The 22,853-nt window shown below is 47.1% G+C and overlaps 1 protein-coding gene across 2 annotated transcripts in view; it reads left to right on the top strand.

The window, feature by feature from the left end:
• Window positions 1-22,853, top strand: part of Nlg-4 (neuroligin 4) — a 249,389-nt gene that overhangs the window by 162,659 nt on the left and 63,877 nt on the right. For both annotated transcript variants that reach the window (XM_076826413.1, XM_076826412.1), the window contains exon 9: window positions 22,535-22,686. In XM_076826413.1, the coding sequence (XP_076682528.1) occupies window positions 22,535-22,686 (152 nt within the window). The remainder of the gene's footprint in view (window positions 1-22,534; window positions 22,687-22,853) is intronic.

The following is a 22,853-nucleotide window of genomic DNA, read 5'->3' as shown; positions in this document are numbered from 1 at the left end:
TGAGACAGTGTACAATAATTGTCACTGGACGAAGCCAACGGTTGTTGAAACAGTTTGGCCAAACTAATTGAAAATACTAATTAGGTTAAAACAATTTTCCACGCGAGTCGAAATCAGTGTGCATGCCCGCGCGCATCGATCCACTCTCGCCCCGAGCTTTTACTTTCTACCATTAGAATTCCCTGTTTTTCTGCCCTGCACGCGTGGCGTGTAATTTGCCCGATATAAGATAATGCCGCGACACGTCGATCAGTCACGCGCAAGCTCGAAATAAGGGAGGGAAATAAGAGGGACGTAGAGAGAATGTAACAAACGTGTCCGCTAATTCTGGAAAATTGCCGGCGTAATTCTTCAGTCTGGTCTGGTCTCCCTCGAGCGGGAATCGACAGCTGCAGTTTCTCAGACAGCTATTGCCAGACCAAGAGACAGACACCCGTGCAGTCATTGTTGAGCAATCGCGCGTGACGTATCTGTATGCTACAGCTGTTGCGAAACAGAAACATTTTTCAAGGCAAACGGAGCTTCGTGATCGAGGAGTGAAAAGCGCGCCAATGAATCTCGCAGCTTCTGGGAACTTCCAATATATTTTCCCTGGGACCTGATAGCGTAGCGCGAGCAGCTTCGGCACCGCCGATCGTTCCGGTTCGTCAATCTGTAAAATCATTTTAGGAAAAGAGAACTCCTCCAATAGCAAGTAATTAAATCGCATTCCAAAGTTCCACTCGGATCCGATAAATATTTGCCCAGGCTAATTCGTCCGTCCGGCGAACTGGTAATCAATTAACAATTATCAAACGGACGGTTCGCGCTTCTTATACCATTAAATTGCGACAGGATTTTCGTACGGCTCCGCAGAGAGAAAAAAATACTCATTATAGCGCGGGTTATGAGAATTATGTTACAGTCGAACAAATATTCGTTTCGTACTTGTCCGGCAAACAATCGGGAAATGCGACGTGGGATGCCACGCTTATTGCAGCCATTCCAATAATTTGTAAACCAATGCAACCGCAATCGGTCCACCATTTAACAATATTCATCGTTGTCGGCTGTGTCACTGAATAATTTGCATACCTCGCGCGTGTTATTAAATATACGCGATTACGCATGTAAACACGATTAACATTCTGGCCAAACACTGAAATGCTGCCGCATCTGAAATTCTCCAAGTCACGGGAGAAGCCATATTGTGGGGTATAAAATTGCAAGGTACGCAACGGTAAATTACAATGGCGATGTTTGCTGAAAACTTTGAAAATACAATCAGAAATAATTGTCGCAAATATTGAAGTGAATACGGGGAACTTGTCAGAGTGGAATAAAGCGAGCGTGTGGCACAATATATAATGCCGTGATGTAACGTCGCATAACTCGATTTTGAAATGCCGAACATTTTTCACGAACTTCGTAATATGAGGCACTTTTCGGATTTCCATTGGATCTCGTAATATTTTCGTATTTATTTGTAGCTCGCACACTGTACAGCTTCATACGGATATCCGGGAACACAGGATAAATTGTATAAATAACCCGAGTACCTGATGGTGAAAAACATTTTATTGATGCTAGTAATTGATTATACATCGTTAAAATCATATGGGATGAGTCTGTAAAAAATATGCGTACATCATTCCACTGTATAGAATTTCTTTTCGATATTTCATTACACGAATAAGGACATCGCATGTAGGGAATACAATCCCGGGATACGGTATTCCGGGATCCCGGTTGTTTTTTGGATTACAAAAATCCCGGGATTTAATGTAACTAATCCGGAGAATTTCTGGATTTTTTAAAAATGTGAATTACTTTATGAACACCTGACAGACATAAAAATAAACAGAATAAATTAACATAGTTATTTCACAATAATAAGGACAAATATTTATTTGTACAATGATATTGTTACGAGCACCGGGTATAGGCCCGTGCATTGCCTGCTGGTGCTCGTAGGAGAAGAATACTGTCTCGTACCGAACGCCGTGTTATTATTATTTTGCGTTGGGGTGGCCAACGTCTGAACACGTAAAGTCGAAATATTGTCGGTATGAACTTTGCTATTTCTTCGTTCGCATTTAAAAAAATCTTCATAATGGTTTACTGATATTACCTACTTATTCAGACATTATTATTCTCCATTGTTCTACTGTTTTTATTGCTGAAAATGATTTTAGTTGATGTTTGAGACTAATCATAGAAAGTAAGTTTGCTTACTTTAAATAAAGATGTCAAATTTGAACACATTTAAAATTTTAACAAATCCCGCAATCCCGGGGTAGTAAATAATGACCGGGATGAAAATAGATTCCCTAATTGTATGTGTATGTATAGTGTCAAGGATCCGTCTGACCATTCGTAGTCCGTTACTACTTACGCGCGCTTCCTACTCCTATACCTCTTCTATTCTAACTTCTAACGGGGATCCTCGGCATCATTTTCATGAGTTTCGTTTCATTCTCAATGCCCCCCTCGGATATTCTCCCCCCGGTTCTCCACGTAAACTGTAATCAAACTACAAGTGTGTAAGGGTGCAAGGCGCGCACGATAACACCCTCAGTTCCCCATCATTCCCTCCAATACCGTAATAACACACACAGCAGGCCATTATATTTTTCGCACGAGCACTGCTGGGTAGTTGGTAGGCGTGCCTGTAACCTTGTCGTTGTATGAATAAAGATGGAAATTTTTTGTGAAAACCCCGAGCGCACTTCTTCTCTGTACACGTGCCTTTCATTCCAAATTGATGGTTCTGTTGCAAGTGCGCGACGCTTTGGCAATTACGCCACCCCTAAAACTTGTCACTAGTGTGACAGGTATTGCGGTCGTCAGCCATCCCCTCGGAAAACAAACCGCAGAACGGTTTACCCGCTGGGTTGTACCTCGTACTCGCGAATATCCGTCTTTCAGCTTTGCCCAGGCAAACTGGGGCTTCTTTTCAGACGAGAACAAACGAACGAAAAGCTATCTGATTGTATCGTAAACAGCACTAATATCGCACAGTTTACCACCTCCGTTTTTTTCTTCACAATTACATATATTCTAAGCCTGTTCAGACACAGGGTAGGACGCATATGTAGATAATTGCGTCGGTGTTCGTTTTCACACGAAGAGGCGTCAGAGGGGATCTCTTTGCGACATTTCCCATCGATTTTCTCGCGCTCGCTTGACAGGTAACAGGTTGCGTGTTACGACGCTAGACACCGGATGAGATGGTATTGGTCGAAGAGTCACTTTGGCAACGAACTCGAGGGCACAGTTGCGTTCTCGCGAGGGTGTATGATGGTTCGACGAGGACGAGAACGATAAGCTACGCGCTGTTGTTCAACTTTATGCGGAGCGCATATTTTCCATCTACAGCCGGACTGTTTAAATTTATTGGAAACAGAGGATAACATTCTGTGACAGAAAATCGACTGTGATATAGTAGCAATTGGAACATTGGTCATTTGGTGGACTTTAACAGAAACGCTACGCGAGACGTTCTTGATCTATCAAAGGTAACAATGCTATTATCATTAACAGTAACTTTTATGTGTTTTACACTTTTGTACCTGTTTATACTTCTAATAGACTTTTACTTTTCAGACACGTCTGATATTATTGTAATATTTCTGTCCGCATTTTCGGGTTTATACTACTGACAATCCGTTACAGACATTTACCCGAAACTTCGTAATATGTACTTTGATTTCTCGACACTTTGGAATCTCTGTGTATTTTGTGCAATAATTTCCAGTAATTTAGTACGCTTCGCCGATACCTTTCTACATTTTACATAGATCGGAAGTGACAAATATCTTACTGCCATTTGGGAAAGTAGATCCTGTGCAATCGGTACCTTTCCAGGCAACAGTAGCCAGCTTGTCAACGAGATAATAACGGAGCTATAATGCGCGCAAAGAGGCGCAGCCTGTTATCAGAAACGTCAGCGCCGCGAGGCGGGGAGCGAATGTTACGAAAAGATTTCCATCGAAGCGTTTTTGTTCGGAATGATCCGGCGATCGCTTTTAAGCGGTTCGAGTTATCGCTCGGTCATGCGGCACCGTGAATATCGGTTACCATTTTCAGAACAATTACGGCAGGGAGCTCGTGAAACGCGTCACCCTTTATCCGCGCTGGGTTTTTGTGAACCGAACAGACGTGTAATTCAATGTTACAGCGAATGAGTGGCCTCCGTTTCCGTGCCGGGTTTCCCATTGTATTCGGGAATCACCGATTGTTAAAGGTTCGCCGGTGAAATAACCGCGGGCTACTCACCAAATAAGTTGCGCCGTAATTTCTCCGAATTATCGGATACTTTGACACGCGGCTCGGTGTTTTATCGCGCGTGGATTTAACTAGCACCCCGCGCCTAGGAATGCGAGCAGAATCGTGGGCGACAGGCTCGACGTGTCCAAGCGACGTTACAATTCCTGAAAACGTATCAGTGATGATACACGCGATATACTAACCCGATCAGACGAGCGTCACGCGTTAGGCTGGTTGACAATCATCCATAATTGCGGCCGGCTCGAGCCGGAATCACGTTGTTTCGGGTGCAGCAATATCAGCCGGTGTAATGACCCAGCTAGCCTGCAGGACTCGTAGTCCGCGTCGCTTGCTAATAATTGAAACATCACAGCACTGGTGAATCGCCTGTAACGCGCTCACTGTTACGGAATCGCGCGATTTATTCGCGGGGGGGAGCAGAGGATCCGGTCGCCACCTTGCAGTAGCTTCCGCTTCAACAAGCCCCGGTCGAATATGAATCGCCGCGAGCGAATGCATACGGCGGAGGCGGAATAAACTTCGAAATGAGTTTAAAACTCCCAGATTGTTAAGCGAACTGTCGACAGGTTTGTTATCTAGCAAGTGGGTCGAAGGGGCGGGGAGGATGTCCGGGGCCAGGTTAGACGCGCAGACAGCGGGTTCGCAAGACGACCAGCGGCTTGGTTAATCTCGGGAAATTATATTTACGTCTGTGCGGGCTGTCTGAAAGTAAACAAGCTCGCGCTGCTTCGCTTTAATTGCGCTCAACCATGGTAATCGCCTGGTTCCCGCCCGCACAATGGAAGGGAGTTTAGAACGCTATTTCGACGGGGGTCGCACTGTCAAACGCTCGAGCGAAGGGCGCGCTGTCTGACCAGTCGCAGGCCTTTTCTACTTCGAGTGCTTTCTTTAATAGCCCGCGTGCATTGGTGCAACATCGCGTGGAACATAAATTCTCTTCTCTCTGGTGCTCAAAGGTTTTTCGCAATGCGGCTGCAATGCGTCGCTCTGAAGTACTGACGCATTCGCCATGTAAATAAATTGATAGCTTAAATTCGTTGATAATTATCTGTCATGCTGAGTAAATTATTATAATGGCTGCACCGTTGTTATCGTTAATTATGAATATCGCTGCGTGATGTATGTACACCGCAGTCAATAGGAAGCTCCCAGATGCATTGAAACAGTCTCGCCTTGTGGCCCATTACAGCGTGAACATTTCGCTGCGATAGCATCGATTATTGATATTCAAATAACTATTAATATTTTATCAAGCATTAATAAGGTTAATATTGTACAATATTTATGTGCGATCGATGCACTGACAAATTACCATGCGCATATTGCCATTAATTGGTAAGAAACTAACACGTGAGTCGTTACGCGAGAGTTACGCCGATAACGCCGGTGCGAAATTAAATTTGTTAACTAATTCCATTTTCCACTGGAGCGAGGGCCGTTTCCTTTCTACTGCGGCAGAATTAGACGGGAATTACACGACAACACCGGCGAAGAATTAATTCGGAAGGCAGATGGAAGCCAAGGTGTCGGATATAATAGACATCGGTCTTCTAACGTCCTTTACACTCTGCCCATTAGAACTTCAATCCGATTTCAATTTGCGCTAAATAGTTTGCGGATGCGATCGTCCTTTCTTCGGCTGTTTACCGACCGCTCCCTCGCCCCTTCCTTTGTCCTCGTTTTCTATCCTTCCAACAGATCCTTGATCGCCCATGCGCCGTGCCTCTCGATTATAGAAAAATTGATCGATCACGTCGAGAGGGGAGGTGCACGAGGAATCGGAGAGACGGCGGAGGAAACATTATATCCGTTGGAACACTGTCGGAATATTCGTAAGTATTCGCGACCGGTGGCATTACTTTTAAGCAATCGACTTTTATTAATTTCCTCGTTTCACTGACAACTGTATAAGAGTCGCGAGGAAAGTAAGGGACGAAGCAGGGCCGAGTTCAAATAGATTTCAGTATAATTACTCACAAGGGAAGATCCCGAAGCCGGAAATTAAAAAAATTATGGAACTGGGGATATGTTGAAGATATATAGGTTTGTATTCTGCAATTTCTTTTGCTGCCCAAATTCACTTTAAGGGGGTGAAATTGACCTCTGAAAATCCGGCTATTTTCCGATCTTGTGTTATCACTCGCGAACTGTAAGATTTAAGTTTTTATCAAATTATAAAATTCTTTTTATAATTCCTTTTTTATCTCTTATAGTTCACGAGTTATAACACAAAATCAGAAAATATCTTCTAACATATCCCCAAAGTTTCATAATTTTTTTATGTCCGGCTTGGGGATCCTCCCTTGGCAGACTGGGATAATCGAGCGTTGGATCTCCAGCCATAAACACAACAACCGGATCCACTGAAGTCGAGGAAAAGATTACTCTAGTGTTTCGTAATCGAAAAACACGCGACGTCAGTCATCTGAAACCGGTGCTAACAAAATCACTAGCAGGCGTCGGGAAAGTAGGGAAAAGGAAGTACATTCGTGGTCGAACGATGGCAGATTGTCGTGCGTTTAGGAAAGAGAGGAGGGTGTACGTGACACTACGTGCAGGCACGTTTCCTGCTGATAAAGTTGACTGTGGATGCACGCCCGTTTACATGATGCGACATACAAACGCGTGGGAATCGCATAGAACGCGCGTCGTGTACACCTGTCGTACCCGGGGATCCGTTAATGCGAGTATTGATGATACTTAAACGTAGACGGCCTCTGTGTCTGGAAACGCGAGTTTACACGGTCTGGCGAAATTACGCGAGTCTGCGCTGCGAACATTTACCTGTTCGAACCAGGCATTCCATTGATATCCGACGAGTGCCTTGAATAAACATCAAGGTACACTAATTAGGGAATTCAATAAGAATGGAGAAAGTGTGGTTGCGGAGGTTAGAGAAACTTCTTGAAGTTCTTAAGGGAGGTTAGCACCTTGTTGAGCCGAAAATTAGGTAATTTTTTGTGAATTTTTTCTACAAAAATGGTTCGACAAATTAATTTGAGGTTTGGCAGGCTGTTTTATTGTACCTTGAACTATTGTTCTGAATTTTTGTGTGACAGTGAAAAAAAAAACATGGCAGATACAAAAAGAGAGTTGAAAAATAATCGGGTGATCCTGGCGTTGACGAAAAGTACTGTAAGGTTTATCCGAAACACAAAAAAGAAAAGAGATTCTTAATCTATATGAATGTGGCTATCGATGGTAGTAGATTTATTAATAAATATAAAAAAATGCTAAAATGGCAGCCTTTTGAAGAAGGTGAAGCGTTCTTATTTGAGTCTGAAACTGGGTTTGCCACAAAATCGGGAAAACTTCTTTAAATAAAAAAGGAACGGTAACAGATACGGAAATAAATCTACTACCACCGATAGTACAGTACTTCTAGTCAACGCGAGGACCACCCGACTATTATTCAACTCTCTTTTTATATCTGCCATGTTGTTTTTTTCACTGTCACACAAAAATTCAGAACAATAGGTCAAGATACAATAAAACAGCCTGCCAAACCTCAAATTAATTTGTCGAACCGTTTTTGTAGAAAAAATTCACAAAGAACTACCTATTTTTCGGCCCAACAAGGCGCAAACCCCCCTTAAAAACACCTTGCTCCCGCGACGTTGTGCATTCAGTTTACTTTTCTTTTTCTCCGCGGAATTTCATTGACTACAATTCCATTTATTGGCCCCCGCACCCTTATGCGCAATTTTCCTGGCGTACAACAAAGCGGCACAGCGCCGGCGTTCAAAACGAAGGAAATGAATGCCCCTTCGTCGTATATTCTCATTTCACCGCCTATACGGTAAATCAGTGCAGCTGCGAGCCTTTAAATGGAAGTAATTGGCGCGGCGTTTTCGTGCCGCGTAATATAACGCACTCATAAAGTGCCCTTCGGAAAGAACTTGTAGATCGATTAGATCGGTATCGTTGCGACGATTCTGTTGGCCGCTGGGATTTGACCGAGCCAAACGGTTCAATGGAAATCGACTCGAATCGGGCTTACACGATTTTTCTCTTTGTCCCAATTGGGAGCGAGCGTTGTGCCGCGATCGATTCACCTTTCTCTGCGCTCAGGAGCATTATTCAAGGGCAGGCTCGCGTTTTCCAGGGGGTCTATTCTCTGCTAATTGAAAGTGCTTTAAGCTAAAGTACACTTTGGAACATTCTTCCTTGCATTCATTCTTTGGAATGCTTGAGAAGAAATGTCACGTGCCCTGGTTAAACAAAAACGTAAACGAATGGCTCGCCATCGGAATTGTCTCGAAGCCGATAGATCGTGGAGGGCGGCTTGTAAGGTCCGATGGTATCTACGAAAGAGGCCTCACAAATCTCCCGGAACGATCTTTCGAACGAATTTCGTCCCTTGCTGGAAAATCGACGGCGGCCATTCGCGACGTCAGTTTTCACTTCGACCGCGGATTACAAGCGGCTTTCATCGTGAAAGCTTTCACGAATTCGAGGGGAGGACTTTCCCTTCTCCGGGCTTTCTTCACGGCCACGGGGCCGCATTGGGAAGCGCTTGGGGAAATAATTCCCGATAGTATCTGAAGCTCGCCGGCGAAAGCTCGCGACTCGTTGCCTTTTAGGAGAACCCTGGACAGTGAAATGCTTAATTGCGATGGAATGGTTGTTAAGACGAGCCCCGAACTCAATTCAGCTTGCACTTTGTACCTCCGTTGCTGCAGGTACGTTAGCTTGTATTAATCGTAATACAGGTTTTAATTGTTGCCGGAAGGAGCCGGGCTCGCGAATTAATGTCTGCACGCCGCGAGATTCTTCTCGCGTACACCGTTGCGTTTCGCATCGCGTTTCCTTCCCATTGCCGCGCAATAGAATCCATGTGAAATAAAACCTTACAATTGAAATGCAATTTCGGTTGCACATTGTGCACGAACGAGACGCGGGATTTCTCGTGCAGCCGAGTAACTCTATTATCGTTTTATCGTTAATGAAACTCTTTTAATCATGTCGATACCGTGTTATCTATAAATGACATGAGAGCGCGGCAAAACGTGTGTGCAAACCACATTGTGGATAATATGTTTGTGCAGTGTAATTCCCTCTTGTCGCATAATGGAGCTACTTCCATTACTGCCTCGCCATTTAATTCGATACACAACGAATTAATTGGATCCCGTTAGCACAACGGACATTGTTAATATAATTTTCTAGGAAATATTTCCATGAAATATTTGCTGCTTGGAACACTGCTGACAGCGTGGAGGAAATCGTGGCAGGGGCGTACAAACGACAGAGCTTCGCCGTTGATTCCAGAGAAGGGAAGACGAAAAAGAAACTTCGCGAATAGATTGTAAAGAAGCTGTTTGAAGCTTTCACATCGGCGCAGATGCAATTGAAATGAAATAGACTTCGACAGAAGCGTGGTTCCAAAATCCTCCTTCATCCTCCTCCTGTGTGTCGCGCGCGACGTGCACGCCACAGGCGTACTAAATATAATAACGTCAACTAATAACATCTGTTGAGAGGTTCGCGATGTTTCGTACGCTTTCTAGCTCGGCAAATCGTATTATTAGATTTAATTGTCAAAGAAAGCTCGACTTAGCTGTCTGCCAGGCGCCGGGGGCGGAAATCCCTTTGAGTGACTTACGCTTCCCTTTGTTTCATTGCTCGCGAGGACACCTTGTATGCCTCTTCTATCGCGACTCTCGTGCAATTAGCGTTAATTGCGCGACATAGAATGGCCCCATAACTTTGCCCCTGTGAAGTGTCTGCGCAGCCCCTGTGATTTTTCGCGAACGCGCTCGCCGCCCGAGCGACTCATGCGGGTAGTCAAAAGCATTCGCAAACGGGTCCCGCGACGCTTCACCTACTTGCTTTCCCAACAAAGAAAACTATTAGCCGTTGAGTCGAGACTGTTAAGCGCGTGCTCGCGCAGGGGAAATAATTCTCGCGTCGAGGGTGCGCCGAGGAGAACGCCGGCGACAAACAGATGCAGCTATCGAATATGCGCAATCGAATAAACTGTTCGTCGATCCGACGCAAAGTCCACGTAGGTATGTGCCTCGATACGGCAGGAGCAAACTAACTGTCCTGCGGCACTGCGAGCCGGAAATATGGCATACACAAGCGACGTACGGAATAAATACAGAACCCCGGCGACGTGTCCACCAAATGTTTGTTTACTTTCTGTTCTTGCGCGTGTACACACCGCCCGCGCCCGCGCATATGTATGCATGCACATCATTTCGCCGTGGCTGAAATTTCCGAGGATGTTGAATCGGTTTTGCACGAAAGAAATATTTGCTTTGGCTCTACCTAGTCGCGCACAGAAAATCCCTGCCCCTTCGGGCGGACCGTTTGCACTCGCCCCGTCCGAGTCGCCCGTCGTTCCACGGGATCCCGCTTCCATCGATCGCGATCAGAGAATTCGGAATCAAACGTACGTAATCGTTTCTCTCTCCGCTCTCCGCCGCCCTGGGACTCTAGACAGAGGCATCAGTCGCGACAAAATGAACGTCATCGATTCCTCTGAAATACCTCTGAAATTCTTTCAGGAGGCAATTTGCAGTCCGATTCAGCTATCTTATCGACGCGAACGTGTTTACCCTTGCTCGAAAAAATGTCCCTCTCGGTTTCGGGTTGAACGATCACTGGAGAAAGGCACGGGGCTTAATATCGCGCGTTAAATCGGTCACCATCGAATCGCTCCAATTCTGTTGAAGGTCTGTGAGAAGTTGCCCTCGCGTTCCCTTCGGCTCTGCCGGTTCCTCGTCCCTCGCTCCATGTTCCTGTATGATTGATGATGTTAGGATGACAGAAACATTCCTTCGAGAAACTTCATTAACGCGGCCGCGAGCTCAGCCGAAGAGGCACAGTAAAAAGGGGCGAAGGGTGGGCGAGAGTCCGGGGGCGTATTATTTAATTAAAGTTATCCGGGACGCGATTGTACCGAGGATTTTACTGCTGTCTCTTCGGTCCTCTGACTCGTCCGGCTACCTCGGGGCACCTTGCTCCTTTCAAGAGCTTCAAGCCGATTCTTTACCGAGCTAATTAAAAAGGATCTCCCCGGGTCTTAATGAGTGATGTCGGACGAGAACGCCTTAGAACCTCTCGCGAGTAAAAAGCTGCCCCGAGTGCCGGGGGAAACGGGATTTGTTATGGAAAATCCCGTGGACCCTTGTTCCGAGTTCTAGTACCTTTATCATCGTGTTTCTGATTTGTCGCGCGCGAGTGGTCGCGAGAAGTAGGATAAATCGAGGAATACAGGTCCGATTTCTATTTCTTTGAGAAGCTAATTAAAAGGCAAGGCGTTATATCGAAAGGCATGAACACACTTTGAACTCAACTGGAACTTGCAACTAGTAAGATCCTCGAGGCAGAGTTTAAAGTACCTGCGCGTTGAACGTGTCGTTCAATCATCCGGATGATCTCGCAAACAGAGCCGAAAAGAAATTCTCAAGTCTCTACAGTAGCCTGTAAGGTAGATTATCAATGAGCTCCCAAGGCAGATTAAAGGGGATTCTCGGTGTATCCCTAAAGTAAAGCCCACAATAAATTTCTGGGTAATCTCAAGCAGACAACTCTCGGAGGTTGTTCGCGAAAAAGCGCTCGGCGCCCGTCTTTCGTCGCTCGTCTTTTGCATCGCAATTTCCACGAGCAATCAGCTTGGCGCGGCGGGAGATCGACAAGGCTAATCCCGGGCAGATTGTAGCAGAAGATGAAAGAAAATGAGATTCGTTTGGGCACACTCGAGTCGCGTTCACCTGTATTACTCGCGGATATGCATACCTGTTGCTGTCAAGCGCATGCATAATCGGCCTATGACGCGTACATACATACAGACCCTCAAATGAACATATATATATATTTCAGAAAAACAAATTACTTAGCTGCGCTGCACCAAGCCATCTGTTGCTACGAGGCTTAAGCCACTTTGCTGTACAGCCATGCCTTAAAATTGCTCCCTGACAGCCGTAAACTTCCCAATGAATACTTCATCGGCCGTGTGCTGGCTCGATGCGTGAAAACACGAATGCAAAATGCATGGCGCTGCATGGTTCGGCGACTCTTGATCCCGGAGAAATAAGCGCGCCTAGGCTACGAGCCGCATCCGTCTACGTACTTATTTTGCAATTTTGTGAAACGAAATTACGAGCAGCAGATAAATCGGGTGTCGCGACTTCGTTTCAAGCTCCATGGAGACCCGCCAGCGAAATCGTATCAGCTGGCCGGATCATACGTTCGAGGAGGAAGATACATGCTCCTAACGAGCACTTACAACGGTTCTTTGGTTCGTCTATCGCGCAGGTGAAACGCATGGGACCCTTCCCGTCCACTCGCCGACTCGATAAATTAACGACCCCGAGGATCCTCCTAGTGGAAGGTCGGGAGATCGGCGCGTTATCCTTTTTCCCTCCCATTTCCTGCCGAACTGAACTATAGCCACGCTGTTCGATAGAGAATGGGTTAGGTCACGCGTGGTCAAAGATCTCTGGATACTGGGAATGTGTCTTTGGAGACAAGCTGGCTAACTGGCCAGTAAACAGTCGCGCGCTTCTTTTCGGATTAATTAAAACTGACGATTGAAATGAACGTTTAATCCGGCGATCAAGTTCAACTGATTTCCAAGAGCAATCTCTGTCGGATATAATCCAGAATCGCGAGGCGATACCCCTCGAAGTTTCTCCCGCGTTTAATTAAACGCTTCCTAAGCTCTCTTCCTCGTCAGCGCAGACTCTCGGGCATTCCCTAATCGTTGGCGCGATCTAAAACACCGTTTAGAATTAGACAGTTTAATGCTGCAATTACCGGGTAAAGCATTCCGGCGCAAGAAGCGATTCCGTATGGAAGTCGAAACGCCCCCGCACGCGTTGCAACTCGAGTGCAACCCCGAAACGCTCGCCGGTTTTATCCGTAAATCCGGACCGCGTTTGTTAGGTACCAAATTCTCTGAATCGCCTGCTAACGCCAGAGCCGATTCCGTGAAACGTTACCGGCACGCGAAATTCCATCGAAAGGATTCGCGACTCGTTGAGTTCTTTTTTTAAAACACTTCATCAGAGGGGAAGGAATGGGATCGGAATGCAGAGTTGAACTTCACCGATGCAACTCGCGATTGTACTCCAGAGGGGGAGTACTTCTCCCTCCATCAAAGACAATGAAACTGCTATTAGAATTAATTAAATCTGATATCGCCGCGCAAAGGTTTGTCGTGAAAAATAAGTTGGTTCTCGGTTCGAACGGGGACGAAGCAGGGGAGATAATCGGGCTCTAATTAAGCTCCTCTGCTAGAATTAATTAAATCTGATAGCCTGGATTCGCTGGGCCATCTCTGGAGTTATTGCAGTGATCGCTTCGGCGGGACATTTTGGTGAGTAAAAGAGGGAATCGGGGAGTTTTCCGCCGGAGAAAGAACGAGCGTATTGGAAAGAATCATCGATACATACTTGAGACTGATCGAACGAAGATTTGCGTGTTTCGTGGAATATATAATGGGCGAGGGAGCGCAAGCCACTTTTAGAATCAAAAGGGAATGGAGAAATCCGCGATTCCAACTGGACGAAATCGGTATGTCGTCCGAACCCACAAAAGAGTCGAGCAACGTTCCCAGAGAAAAGGAGAAGCACTGTGTGCAGTGTGCGTGTGCTCTTGAATAAGCTGGCTCTGTAAATGCGATATACCTAATACCTGCCCATACTATCCACGGGGACCAGGCGAGCCTGTAAAATTCTCGATAAGTAGCGAACTGCCGGACCGTTGAAATGAAAAGCGGCAGAACAATGACGAGTGACTTGTCTCGTGTGGTCCTATTGGAACCGCGTAATGGACAATGACCAGCTAAACCTCTCGGTATCCGATTACCTGCTCGTACTACCTTAATGCACCGACGAGTATAAGCGGTCCCAAGGGAAACAGATCCTCTCTCTAGGGGTGGTATTATACGGCACGGTGATTAGCGATGAAAAGAAGGAGCTTCTCCCATCTTGTCTCCGGCAAATTCTACATCAATCTATGGTAATTTTCGCCCGGAAGTCTTCCGAGTTTCTATTTTCCTTTCCAAGATGAGACGGATGGGAGACAACGATAGCAATGTTAACGGGAAGCCTTCGCTGCTAGCAGGAGCTAAGCAAAATACGTGGGTGTAAAGGGGACCATACGGTGGAGCTTAGATTCTTGTGTAATTTTTATTAATAACAAAAGTGAAACTCCCCTCAAGAGGCAACGTGGAAGTTCCCCTGCTTAAAATAGCAGCGAAAGTAAAGGAAAAGGGAGAGAGAGAGAGTTGTAAGTGGATGACCAATGCTTACGCAGCAGCTTATAGTCTAGTAAATTTCCCTCATTGTTGGGAAAGTTGAAACCTCTGTGGACGGGACTCGAGAAAGTTTCGATAGCGAGTGTAGCGGGAATAGTGAAACTCTAAGAGCAACCAGCGGACGTAAGTCGATAAAATCGCGCTTACAGCGTAGCTTCAACCTCGTTAAATATCTTTTAGCGGTAAACACGTGAGCTCCTTGGTAAAGGATTCCAAAGAGATTGGTTAGCGGAAATCAATGTAAGCCCCGTCGAATCGCGGATATTTCCGCGTTGTCAGACGACCCTGTGCCCGCGATGTCGCGGGCTCTCGTTGGGAACGGTGACCTTACACCGCTGCCAATTTCCTCGGTATTTTCTCGCTCTCCCGGCAACGACCGCATTGTACGAGTGCGCTGACCCGCGTTCCCGCCCGCGGTCCCACCGCTGCGGATTTAAATTTAAATGGGAAAGTCCGGGCCACGGCGGTGATCGTTTTCATCCAGCTTTTCCGGCGGCGGCGCGAAACGCCACCAATTCCGCGGAAAACCGGATACGCCCCGCGAATCCATCCCCCGGCTTCTTCGCGAACAATGGCCCAGGAAGCTTTGCGAGGGCCGTCCCGGGGGCAGTATTCTATTCCTCAATATTTTTCGAGTCGTTTTTAGTAGCCTTAGCTGCGACTTGTCTTGCGCGTCTGACTTATGGCTGACCCGATCTCCTGCGCGCAAGCGGTTCTACCTTTGCCTTCCATCGGGATGTGCTTGTCCAGTTGTTTGTCGGCTTACAGAATTGCATCGGAAAGGTGTTAGTTAATTGGGGATTCCGTTTCTGTGTACGTGAAGATAGTTCTCGAGGTTGCGTGGAGATTTTTTGGTAGGTTCTCTTGAAATTTGAAATGCTTCAGAGGTTTTGCATCGGGAACCGCACTATTCGAGGAAACGCTATTCTACCCGAGAAATTCTAGTCGTGTTTCGATCGGGTGCGTTGCTTTATAACGCCATTCATGGCTCGGCTCAAGTTTCTCTCAATTTTAAGAAATACTGAGGCACGAAGAATGACAGAAGTTCGGTGGAGGGGGACTGAAAACTCGTTCCATGAATTCATGGTAACGGGAGAAGCTTCGAAGGAATCGCAGCGGTGAAAGGAATCTTTGGAGTGAAGCAAGAGGGAGAAAATCGATATCGGTCCACAAATGAAACATTACACTTTGCTGGAAGGGAACGCAGCGACAGATTCGACGACGGCTCCTTTCGTGGAAACCGATGGAACTTTAATGAATTAAGTAACGAAAGATTACGTGGTCCATTAGATTCTGTAGGAAGGGTAAATGATGAATCAATGAATCAGCCCGTGAGTGGGCGAGGCTTTTAATTAATGTTCAATTTATTCCCTTTCCCTTTGACGTCAGATCGAGCACTCTCTTCTTTCGCTGAGTTAATTAATTTTTCTAGTAGCATGCACAACGAGTTGTATTACAGAGGAATTTCTGTTATTCTCTATTTGAGGATAACATTCGGCGAAAGAAAGATCATTATCGAATGAAATGAAATATTCAAGTAGCTGGACTGATCAGGGACGTGGAACAGTGGAAACTGATTTCTGTATTCCTTTGTGCTCGACGTGAACGAGCGTGGCGAAGTCCGGCCCGACGAAATTATTAATGTCTTCCACGTAAGTCCTGGGAACGCAGTGACCTTAATTCTCCGGTAAAAGTGCGACTCCTCTGTTGGTTAAATGGGGGGCCGAAGACGCGAGAACGTCCCCGGGGTGATTTAAAATCGCTTTGACCGCGTAATAAAACCGTAAGGCCTGGCTCGAACCGACGCGGAAATAACACGGTGGAGAGCTTCGCAAGTTCTACTGGCCGATAAAACGCTCGTGTTTAGCGACCTAACACAGTTAAGTACTGGAAAAGTGGCGTATCCGTGGCGGAAACATGGTGAAATAATAGCAAATAAAACAGAAAGCTGGGATTGCTTCAACCTTTACTGTCGGAACATCGTTTCCAGCCAGATGGGGCACATAATCTCGAGCTCCCGTCTTCTTTTCGTCTTCCTTCTTTCTGATTCGATCACTCGTTCATGCGCGAACCAATCGGTTATCCAACCACTCGCGCTCAGAATTTCTGCACCATTTAATCGGCCAACAATTTATTTACTACTTAAACAAATTTTTTTTATTTCGTTACTTCGAATTCCCATTCAATCTCTATTCACCGATTCATTTATTCGGTAGCTCATTCAAGCGATCAGTCCTCGAGCCACTAATTCGTTCGATTAACCAATCGTTTCTACTTGATTGTCGTGATCAATCATTTACTGGAATCCTCGCTCGTACTATCACTTATTCGTTCATTGTTCGCAAGCTCGCTCGCTAATACCTTCGATTACTTGATTAATCACAGGGCCACGCATTCGCACAACCGACCGTTCCATCATTTCGTCACCTCTCTCAATCTAACGTTCTTTATTCAACCCCAAGCAGCCGCATTCCAGCCACATAGTATTTACGCTTATTCGTTAGCAAAGGACTATTACTTGAAGAATGTTCGCGATGCTTAAACTTCTCGAGTGTTCCCGGTGTTCAGAGAACAGGGACTCCAAAGTTCAACTGCGGGCGGAAAGAACGATTCGACTCGCGGGTTTGAAGTTTCCTACGACCGCGGGTAAAAATTCTGTGTAATTTACGAACAGCTTACTCAGACTCGCCGATGTTCCCCTGAAACCGAGCTTCGTGTACGTTCGAATTTTCATTTTCCCCCTCGAGGATCCGGTTGTTCGCGAGTTGAGAAATTTCCGAGGGAAGAGTAGGATTACCAATTCTAAAACATTCGGATTCCAGGGAGATGCAATTTTCGAGCAACAATAGCTGACAGTGGGATTCCGGCGATATAATTCCGAGAAATATCGCGGGGAACGAGGTGAGGCGGAGGACGTGTTAACAATATGTCGAAAGCGCGGCGGGGATCGTGGGAACATTCGAGTGAACAGTTGAACAGCGCGGAGCAACTACAATATCGGTTGTCCTTGCTATTTCGCAGTTACTAAACTTGCCGCAGTTACGAAGACATCGCGAAACCAAGGAAAGCTCCTTTCCTTCGTATCGCGGCATTAACCGAAGGTCTTCGCCGGCGAACTTGGGAGCTTACAACGTAACTTTCATCCGGCAATTAAACGGCAACCGTGCCGCCTATCGGGTGCGCGTGCTCCTCGAAACAAGCGCGAGGAACGTTTGCGTTTTCGAGCGAGAGATAACTGAGAATTAACCTTTCCCCATGACGATCGAGTCGAACACAGAGGAAACGGAAGGCTGTGAATAGCTGCGCGCCCCGCTCCCCGCCAAGTCGCCGGTGGCAAGTAGGTCGTTCCAAATTGACGTTTAAAAAATGTGTGTCTCAGCGACGAGTGGGCGAGAGATAGTATCGATATTTGCGCTTCCACGTCGTAGGTAGCGCCTCGTCGCGGTCGTTGCTTCCCCGTCATTAAGCCCGGCCTCGTTACAAAAGCGTCACGATGTACCTCCGTGCCCCTCTTCATTCCCAGCATAATATTCGCAGAGCGTTTCCCGGGCGTCGGGCGAACTTGGACCATTACGATGTAACTTTCACCGGTGAATTCCGCGCCGCGTGTGTGTCGTGGAACGCGAAACACGCGTCGTCGCGAGGGAAATTGTCTGTCCCCGGGACGAGTTACACCCTTGATGACTTTACACGTCACGGACCTGCTCGCAATCAGACTGGATTGATTTTTAGATTCCCTTTCCTTTAAATCGAAAGGATTCACGGAAACCTTCTTTGCTACCGTCGGTCTCTTTTATCGCGGTAATGCGCTCGAAGCACACTCCAGGGAAACAATTTACAAAGAACAGCTCTGGACGTGTCATCGTCGGGGCGAAATAGTTCCGCGAAGGCGTCGATGGCTGGCTGAAACGTTCGCGGAAGCCCCATTCATTACAGTTCCTTTAAAAAGACCCGAAGCGAAACTGAACGAACCTCGTACCGTCTTCAGTTAGCTATTTTATTAAGCCCATTACCGCCACTCTTTACTGTCCACTCTTATTTACTTAAGCCGATAGCCTGCTTCTCCTCGACCTATTTCGCTGCTCGCTCTTCGATCCACACGGGACGGAAGCGCGTTCCTCCTTTTCGGAAAGGCTCCCTGTTCCAGCTATCCGCGGATCTCGGGCTTAATCAGGGCTCCCTTTATAAATACAGCGGGACTTCGTCGAAGTAATCCGTGGATTCGAATGTATCGCCCGACCGATCTTGTTTCTTGGAAAGCTTTCGTTTATTTCCTCCTCCGCGAGCGATTCTGGTCCCCTTCAGGGGCATTTGCTCTATCTCGAGGTGCACGCGCTTAAATCGTCGAGATGTAAATTCCTGAACGAGGCATTCACCGGGTATCCTTAATCTTTCCTCGAAATTTCCCCTCATCTTTGTCTCGGGACGGAGGTATCGATCGTGCTCCCGTGCACTGACTGTCTAACTCGCGCTTACCTTCTGGCTCGCAGGGTCTGACAGTCGGAGCAACTTTGACGCGTATGATTTATTTGACGGGGGAACAGCAGCTCGGGAACACACTCGACCGTCGTTAAACGCACTCGACTCAGCCCGCCGAGACACACGGAAAGCGGAACCACTGCGATAGTGATACGAAGACTGATTATTGTCAAGCGTGTACGCGGAGAACCGTTCGCCAAGCGCGGCTGTGTTTCCCGTTGAGAATGATGGGTGTTTTGCCAACTTGCTGATCGATTCGAGTATCGAGGAAGGACAGGGCGAAGCGTCCATCTGCTAGTGATTAACTGCCACGCCAATGATCAGTTAATATTCCGCAAATCCTGTGGTAACGTAGCCATTGCTGTGCGGTCAGGCTTAAGTTTTGGAGATGCGGTTCTAGAGAGACCATCGAGAGTTCATGATCTTTCATCAGCTTTAGACCGTAATCACACCCACATAGAATACTATACTATCCTCCTTCTGCGAAATCGAAATACAATCTACTTGTCTGATCAAGCGCTGCCTCGTTCTACTTAATCCGCCCAAAGCTCTTGCCTAGTGATGGAATCCGAAGCGCTTCGAATCTACATATATGACAAAAACTTCGAACTACTTCGAACACGATTCGAAGCTTAAAACTCTTGAAAGTCTTGATAAGTCTTGAGTCTTGATAGGTCTTGAAAGTCTTGAAAGTCTCGGAAGTCTTGAAAGTGTATCAACATCTGGTTGCCAAAAACTAGCCAGGTTGATCGTCCAGAGGGTCTCGCCAGGGTCGCGGTTTACGACTGTATTGTTCGGCAAGTCGGCGGTGGACGTACATACGGGTCCGAAACGTACCAAGACTTTGAAGCAAGAGTTTCAAGACTTCCAAGCCGATCAAGACTTTCAAGACTTTCAAGAATTTTAAACATCGAATCATGTTCGAAGTGCTTCGAATTATTCGCCAGATATACAAGACAGTTTCGAAGCGCTTCGAATTGCTTCGGACCCCAGCACTACTCTTGCCCTACTCCGTGGCTCTGACATACAGAGTGCCATTCTACTATACGTTCCCCAGCCCTGATCGACTCGAACGCTTCTTATTTTCCTCTTATTCCGTCAACTGCCGTAATTCAAAGGCAACGCTTCCCATCAAGCGATCCACCCTGGCCGACTGCCAGAAAAGTAACTGGAACTTAATTCTTCGTGTTGTCGAGTATTTGAACCCGAGTCGTTCTGCCATCCGTACACGTAAATGGAACTGGAAGCGCGTTCGCTGAATCTGCGTCCGAGAAGAGGCCGGCGCACGGAGAATCGCGGCGGAACGTCTGCCAAGAAAGGAAAGGAGATGCGCCGTGGAGGAATATCCTCGTAGCTGAATTCAAAATACGATCCGCCAAGGAGAAGCCGTGTCGAGTATCCGTCACTGTCCTGGCCGCCAGCGGGGCTTTATCAAGGTTGTTTCGCCAACTGGTCTCTGTCATTGTCGGGCAGCATGGTTAACGGGGAATGCACGGCTGTTCTCGATCCCATTAATTTCGTTTGGAAACATATCGGTGCGCGCCGCAGCAAGCAAATACGATTCCGAGGAAACGTGATCGATGCTGTTTCTTCCGCGGTCCATTATTTCCCTCGAACCGGTGGTTGTTCGTTCCGATACCGCGCCGCTGCGTTCTCGCAGGCGAAATAGTCTAGCTGATTGGCTCCAATCTTTGCCCGCAGTCTCTGCATAATACCACTACATAATACACGCGCGAAACGCCCGCCGGAAAAAGCCACGAACATGTCAAGTGCACAGTGCCTACAAATAAGAGTGTACACCAAGAATGCGCGCGGTTGCCCGTTTCTTGCAGCCAGCGCTGCTGGTGTGCTTGTTTGCGCGCGTTTGTTTATACCTGCAATCTTGCAAAAAAGACCGAGGATCGTAAAGTGTTCCCCGAAGAAAGTTTGCTGCGCGTTTTCCGTCGCGCAAAACTTCCACGGAGCTGCAACGGAGCCGAACAAAAACGCGGCGAGTTTTTCTCAGCCACCTAATAGCATGAAGTAATTCCTCCCCGCTACGTATTTACTCTGTCTCAATCAGAAAGCCGTATCCAGGCGGGAACTTTCGCGGACGTTCACAACGAAATCCGCCTGGAAGAGAGCTACGAAGGACATTCACCCGGCCAAAAAGTTTCGGCGCCCCGTTCTCCCAGGCATCCGTAACCGAAAAGCCCAGCGTGAGTCTTACAAAGTGGTAACTGCGACCCTCCTTCGTCACTCGTCCGCCCCTCGTCTCCTCTCCCGGCAACTCCATACTCCATTCACACGGGGAAATTGTTTTCCAACGATTACTATACCCGTTGCGCCCTGCAACGCGAATGGAAAGCAACGACGAACCACCGAGCGCGCGCATAAGGCCGGAGAAAAATGATCCAATAAACGGGACGCGCAATTGGGGCGCCACAATGCGGGAACGATTCGGCTCGATTAATCGGCAGAAATTCGCAACAGGATTATTAATGCGTCGCCCGAGCCAGTGCTTTACCGTGCGCCGGGGGGAAAAAAAAGGGGGAATCCTTAATGCTGGCATTTGTTTCGTCCGGAGCAAAAACAGTCCACTGCGTGTCGCGCGATGCAACAACGGCGAATAGATAGATTTCGGTGTGCACCCGGAAATACACGGACGTTACGACAAATCACATTTTCCCAGGAATTTGATATTTACCGTGCACCGTGCAAACCTGCGGAACAAAGTCGAGTTTATTAAATGCTGCATCGACGCGCCTCGCGCGGCAGCGTATTAAAAATAAACTTTGCCGGCCAAATAATACCGGCGATCGCTCGAATTTTCGGCCGAAGAAGAGCAATATTTTGCAATAAATCGGCACGATCAGTATTGCGCGGGCCTGTTGTGTACTATGAAATATGGAAACCTGCAAAGCTGAATGGACTCGCGTAAACTGTGTATGGGTAAAGACAGGCGATTGGTACGTAACAAATTGACGATTCCACTGTAATGGAGAGCGACGGAGTTAACTTTATTGCCACGTGATCGTTTAATTCAAAGGATTTCGATCCACTCCATGGCGCGAGGACGAGAATTCGTTCGTGGCCAGCTCGGCGAGAACTTGAAACGTCACACGTGCCGTTCCCAGCCGATATTACATAACTGGTCGTTTCGCTCGGTAACGGCGAGTCAGAGTCAGGGGGTGTGGTAATTCATGCCGAAAGGGTCGTGGAAACCCGAAGAAATGGAATTGCGCGCAGCTGACATGTCCATCCTGATTCGAGGCTGCGGCCAAATCCGCTCCGAGAGGGTAGGGTTTCGTGAATCTTGCGGAACTGTCGGGCGACATATTCCGGGGCTCGCGAACTGATGCAGGGGATCTTGGGACGAATGATCGTACGAGTCGAAATTCGTTGGAATGCAACGGCTGACTCGTCTCTTTAAAAAATTAAGCGTAGATGATAAGAAGCGAAGGTGACGCGACAAAGCTTGGTTGATGCTGGTAGAATCAAGGATTAAACGATCGTGCGTGTGATTGTCGGTTTCAGAAGATGGGCTCGGTTCACGGGGAGGAATTACCCTTCGTTTTCGGAGCGGCGCTGGTGGATGGCTTCGGCCACTTCCCCAAGAACTATACCAAGTCTGAAGCGGCACTCTCGGAGAGCATCGTGGAGTACTTCGCCAACTTCGTAAGGACGGGGTGAGTAGACAGAATCTCGATTGGCTGTTGGAGTGTTTTTTATGCCAATTTCCTACCTCAATTCGTTCTTATCGGTGTTTTTCTAGACGATTTCGCGAGAGGAGGTTGTCTTAAATTTGCTTTGCAACTTGATCATTTCGTTGACAGCGACACGGCGCATTCTGTGT

The sequence above is a fragment of the Andrena cerasifolii genome, chromosome 14 (assembly GCF_050908995.1).
Source record: "Andrena cerasifolii isolate SP2316 chromosome 14, iyAndCera1_principal, whole genome shotgun sequence".
In the NCBI taxonomy this organism is placed as follows: Eukaryota; Metazoa; Arthropoda; class Insecta; order Hymenoptera; family Andrenidae; genus Andrena; species Andrena cerasifolii.
The sequence above is the reverse complement of the archived record's forward strand: the minus strand, read 5'-3'. Positions and strand labels throughout refer to the sequence as shown.